Raw genomic sequence first — 6000 nt, 5'->3', positions numbered from 1 at the left:
CAACTCTTTGTCCAAAACATACTAGATGCTCTGCTTGAGTTTCAGTTTTATCCCCTAGCCTCAGATGACCTCGTCTCAGCTAGTACCTGGCAACTCCAAGCCTTTGGCATTCAAAATTGTTGATACACTAGAAGGATAGGAGAGGAAAACAACTGTAGATTACAGGGCACTCTCCTAGGCATTTAGGTGAATTTTGCAATTCAAAACTCATCATTGCTTGACTTTCTGGAAGGAACGGTGCTTTCAGAAGCCAGATACCCTCTGATGAGGGCAATATGGAAGAGAGAGGAATGAGTAAGCATAATGTGCTGTATTCATACTCTTGCATGGTACTTCTAAGGGGCATGCAGGGGAAGCTGGCAATATCTCTGAGAAAGAGAGAAGCCAGAGTGCTGTGGAGTTGTCTTAAAGTATTATTTCCAAACAAAAAACTGTGTTATAGAAGAGCTAAGTTTGAAAGTATTTCAGTGGAGTCAAGGTGGCACCCCCTCTCCATTACTTTACTTACAAAAATTCTACACCTATCCAATTTTAAAAAAATCCACATTCAACTCTATATGAACAGTAAAGAGATCCAGCCAGGTTTCCACTGCCATATAATCATTCACTAACCTCCCAATCCCCAATTTACAGCTCCCATCCAACTTTAACATTGCCCCATTGTTTTGTTCTGTTATGGAAGTATGCTGTTGGAATACTAATATGTGTTCAAACACTGAAAGACATTTATCAGCAATGCCAAAACACATTTGTAAGTTTGTAGGCTAAGCCCTTCTGGAGATGATGTGCCAAAAAAAAATTAGGAAATTGTTCAAAAATTCAGTGAGGAGAAAGAGTCAGCCAAACCTCTTTTTGGGGTGTTTTCCCAGAAATAAATCTCTCTGAATGAGAAATGGCATGGAAATTTTCAGGGGGATCTGTTTCTTCTGGGTGGAATTTGGAGGTTACAATTGGAAAACTAGCTTCTGTAAAAAGATTAGCTAGTTAGTCCAGACTGCCATTGCTATATGAAATTTCTCTTTTATAAAAAGTCAGTAACAAGTAAAATATGAATGTGCTGTTGTTTGACACCTTATTCCAACAGATCTGTTTTATGTGTAGTCAGACTTGGCTCTCCAGACTGTAATAATGAAAGTTTTTACTCCTGCTAGTGCTGCAGAACCAAGGCAGCTACAGAATAATGAGCTGGATGTTTTTCTGGTTTGTGCATTGCAGATAGATTCTTCACTAATTCTGACAGCAGAATCTTAAATGTTGGTAGTGAGTAAACCGAAAAGACGCAACTTAATTTAGAAACCCCCAGGCTGAGTGTGCAGCATTAGTAGTTTACAAAGCCATAATTTTACTGGTAAACTGAGCAAGTTTAATGTGGAGTCAACAAACACTGGACCCCATAACTCATTTGAACATGAGAACACTTTATAATCATTCATTTCAGCTAGATGTTTATACTTGTTTTTCAACTACACCTCTACCCCGATGTAACACGGTCCTCGGGAGCCAAAAAATCTCACCGCCTTATAGGTGAGACCACGTTATATCGGGTTTGGTCCGGGCCCTTTAAATCACCACTGGAGCTCTGGCAGGGGGGCTTGGGCGGGGATTTAAAGTGTCCCGGGCTCCCCGCAGCGGCTGGAGCCTCTAGCCCTTTAAATCACCACCCAAGCCTGGCTGCCCGAGCCCCGGAAGGGATTTAAAGGGCCTGGTGCTCCAGCTGCTGTGGGGAGCCCTGAGCCCTTTAAATCACTGCTGGAGTTCTGACAGTGGGGCTCGGGTTCGGATTTAAAGGGCCTGGGGCTTCCTGCAGTGGCCAGAGCCCTTTAAATCACCACTGAAGCTCTGGCAGCAGGGCTTGGGCGGTGATTTAAAAGGCCTCAGGCTCCACATGAATTTGGATATAACACAGTAAAGCAGCAGGGCTCGGATGGCACTTTAAAGGGCCCGGGGCTCCCCACTGCTTTACTGCGTTATATCCGAATTCATGTTATATCGGGTCGCATTCTATCGGGGTAGAGGTGTACTTCCAAAAGGAAGGGTGCGCACGTTGCCCAGCAGAGGGAGCTGTGAACAAGTGAATACACTCCACAGCTTTTCTCTGAGTCTGATAAATGCATATATTCTTTAAAAACAATATTTACCGAGTTCTACACAAAATTGTGTCACTTAGTTAATTTTAGCTACACTGGTTTGCTAGTTTGCCAGGAGTACATTTTTAGCAGCTAGAGGCACTCTGCTATTTTGTTCAGAGTTACATGAACTTTTAATGCTATCAAGTATCCAGCTACATTCAAGGAGACACATGTTTACAATACAGTGCAAAAAGTAGCTATAAAAATAGAAGTGCGTTCTTGACCTTGATCCTTATTGATCACAGTATCAGCATTTTGGGTGACGTATTCTTAGGGGCGTAGGCAGGCCGGCCATTGATAGATATCACACACACACAAAAGCAAGGTTGCCAGGCATGCACTCTGCACTCAACTGGAGCTAAAAGTCTGTAGAGAGAGGCTTATGCATCATGCAGTGCCCAGCTGAAAATATGAAGTAGCCACAAGGGAAACTGTGTTTGAGAGCGTTATCTGAGCCAGGGTTTCAAACAGAAATGAGGCATTGAATCTGTCCATGGAACTGCCTATCGTCTGTCTGAGCACGTGACTAAGGAGGCTGATTTGAATAGAAGGCCTGTGCTGGAAGGGGGTGCAGCCACTGACGCCTATTGTGAGCTCCTGAAAAGCTAGGAGCTTGGCTCTTGACTTTGAGTGTGCGCGTACACTGTGCATATCTTTTTTTGCACATCCAAATAGCAATTTCCTTTGCTACTGAACAAACTTGAAAAGTCTCAGCCATGGAGAAATGGGACAGCAGTGCAGGTACCTCTGCTTTCCACATGCCAGAGTGGATGGTGAGTTGACGTATAGTTTATTATTTTAGTTAATACACAGCAAATGAGTCACTACTGTATTTCTAAAGAGAGTTTCTGTTTGTCAAGTGGATTTATGCCAGGCGCAATTTTACTGCATTGTACTCAAGTATAATAACATTTACCAGGAATGGGAATCATTAAAGTCAGAGGCAGGCAAGATCCAGTAGTCTCATCTCCCTGCCAACGCAGGATTATTCTTCATTGTTCATATATTCTCCAGTCTAACTGTAAAAGGTCAAATGGCACTAGAAATAGTCTCTATCTATGGAATGGGGATACTATTTTCCTGTTTCACAGGGGGATTGTGTAAGGACTTGATGTTTATAAAGCAATCTGAGATACATGGAGGAAAAACCACTGGAAGTGCAGAATAATCTTCTGGGGTGCATTGCATTGTCTACTCTGAGAACAAGATATGCATAGCAAACACTCTTTATTCTTTCTTTGGCAGTCTTAATGTTTATTACTAAGTAGGACTCCGTCTTTGAAATGGCATCTGTGTTGCTTTTGTCTTGGTTACCTTCCCTAACGTTAATTTTAAAACAGGCAACTGATACTCAGAGCAACATGTGCTGCTCAGCCTCACCTCAGCCAGTAAGAGGGCAGGAGAGGAAACACAGTGAGAGCTGAAATAATGTTTTCTCTGCTTTGCTCCTTTGACATGAGGAGTTCTTGAAATGGTTGACAACGTAGAGATTCTGTTTTCAAAACTAGCCAGCACTTGGACAGTTAAAGTTTGTGTCTGGGGGACAGCTTCCACTGGAGAAAGTGTCTGTGGACCTACCATGATTTAAACATGCTTATGCCATCCCAGCGCAAAAGAGCACCATATTGAGAGCTGTTACGCCTTCCCAGATTGCTACTCACGTTTTACAGCCTAACTTCTTTCTGTTTGAAAAGTTGACTCTTACCAGCTCTTCCTAGGCTGTGTCTACACTACACACCTTTTAGCGACAGGACTGTGCCGCTACAGCCGTGCCGCTAAAAGCCGTGCGGTGTTGCTGCTGTTTGTCAGCGGGAGAGAGCTCTCCTGCCGATAAAAACTTCCACCCCAACAAGTGGCAGTAGCTTTGTCAGCAGGCGCTGTTCGCACTGGCGCTTTTCATCAACAAAGCTTTTGTCTTTTGGGGGAGTGTTCTTTTAACACCTCTGACAAAAGTTTTGTTATTCAGGTACCAGTGTAGAGAAAGCCTAAGGAAGGCCTCTGATTTGTTTTAGGACAGTAAAGCAAGAGATTTGGATTTCTGTAGGAACTTAAAAATGTGTTGCAGCATCAAGCTTTGCAAATAGCCAGTGGTAAATATAGTATTTGAACCGGTCTGATATAAACACTCAAAGCTATAAAAATATCTTTAGTTCTGATCTGATTAGTCCTCTGGAGTAATTCAGCGTTAATTAGTCTCTCTACAGTCACTAAAGTTTTGCTAGTCACTGAAAGTTTTACAGTAATTATTAAGCTGTCATTTTCTTTCCCTGGCCTGCTGGTGTTCTACAGAGTGAAATTATCTACCGTACTTTACCCCAACTTATCTTGTATTTTATGTCACAGTATTAAGAAATTGTTATTACATTTGAAGGTCAGCATTGCTACAACTTTGCATAACATTTGACACTTTAGAAGTGTCTATTTTATACTGATTCAAATACCTTCAAATAGGGATTTCTGTTTATGAACTAGGTTTTAGTTTGGTCATTCATAATTTCTATATCTTTAGGGCAAAGGTAATCATACTGGGATCTGACCCGTGCTAGCAGAAAATAAGTTTAAATGTGGTGGTTGTTAGCAGGGCTGTAACAGTTTCTCTTTGTGATCTGGACACGTATTTTTTCAGGAAAAAATATGTTTTTAAAAAGTCTGTGCTACAAGGTCCCATCTACAAAGAGCTTGTGGTTGTGTTTAACAGCCATGCTTAATCAGTCTGAATGTGTCCAACCATGCTATAAGTAAAGATTGTCCTGAACTGCAAAATTCACATGTTGGTTTGGGTCTTTATTTCAAACCTGCTACCCCTCTCAGAGTTGTGGGGTGTTAAGATTCAGGGAGTTCGGGGATTACAACGAATCACTGTTCTAACCTGCATCTGACGAAGTGGGTATTCACCCACGAAAGCTCATGCTTCAAAACGTCTGTTAGTCTATAAGGTGCCACAGAACTCTTTGCCACTTGTTCTAACCTAGGTTCCAACCTAGGTTCTCACGTTAAATAAAGCACTGATTTTTAACTAAACCTGCGTTTAGTCCCTTCTGCACACGTCAGCCAAGCTGTATTTTAAACTGGTTTGTACAACAGCCGAGCTTAAGGACCCACATACAACTTTCACTGCATTGGAAGAATCAGTTGCAACACAGCAATCTCCTGACGTGATTCAAAACAGTCTTGTAGTTTAGGTGTTCCTGAATTGTGCTACACACCTGAAGTTTTACAGGGCTGAAGAACAAAACAGGAATAGGGTTAATACATGATTGAGGAGAATGAACCCAGTGTTAACTATGTTGGGGGACTACTGTGACCCTCAATGAAGCTGAGATCTGGACTGTGCATAGATGGTGGTATAGATAAGGCTAAGATTTTGTCATGGATATTTTTAGTAAAAGTCATGGATGTGTCGCGGAATATTCATGGAAGCCCGTGACCTGTCTGTGACTTTTACTAAAAATATCCTTGACAAAATGGGGAGCTGCAGAGTCCCCACACCACCCGCAGAGGCTGGGCAGCTGCAGTGGCTCCGGCTCGGAGCTCCAGGGCCTCCACCCTACTGGGAGGCTCAGAGCTCCAGCTTTCCCCACTGCCCTTGGCGGCTGGGAGCTGCTTGGCTCGGAGCCTCCCATGTCTCAGAGCTCCGGGGGCCCCCGCTGTCTGCAGCATCTGGGAGCTGCAGGGTACCCCCCACCAGCCATCACATGCGGCAGGGGGACCCTGCAGCTTCCCGCCACCACGAGCTGGAGTCACAGAGGTCTCTGGAAGTCATGGATTCTGGGACTTCTGCAACCTCCATGACAAAATCGTAGCCTTAATCGTAGATAACCTCTCAGGTAATCCTATAGCTTGGTCTAAATACTGGCCTTAAGCAAATCTC

The 6000-nt window shown here is 43.3% G+C and overlaps 1 protein-coding gene across 1 annotated transcript in view; it reads left to right on the top strand.

Moving 5' to 3' along the window:
• Positions 1 to 2465: 2465 nt before the first annotated feature.
• The window catches only part of AHCYL2 (adenosylhomocysteinase like 2), an 83729-nt gene continuing 80194 nt past the window's right edge, over positions 2466 to 6000 (top strand). The window contains exon 1 of the mRNA XM_030581425.1: positions 2466 to 2902. Within this exon, the coding sequence (XP_030437285.1) occupies positions 2846 to 2902 (57 nt within the window). The 5' untranslated portion in view covers positions 2466 to 2845. The remainder of the gene's footprint in view (positions 2903 to 6000) is intronic.

This window comes from Gopherus evgoodei, chromosome 1 (genome assembly GCF_007399415.2).
Source record: "Gopherus evgoodei ecotype Sinaloan lineage chromosome 1, rGopEvg1_v1.p, whole genome shotgun sequence".
Lineage (NCBI taxonomy): Eukaryota > Metazoa > Chordata > Testudines > Testudinidae > Gopherus > Gopherus evgoodei.
This window is presented reverse-complemented; position numbering and strand designations above follow the sequence as displayed.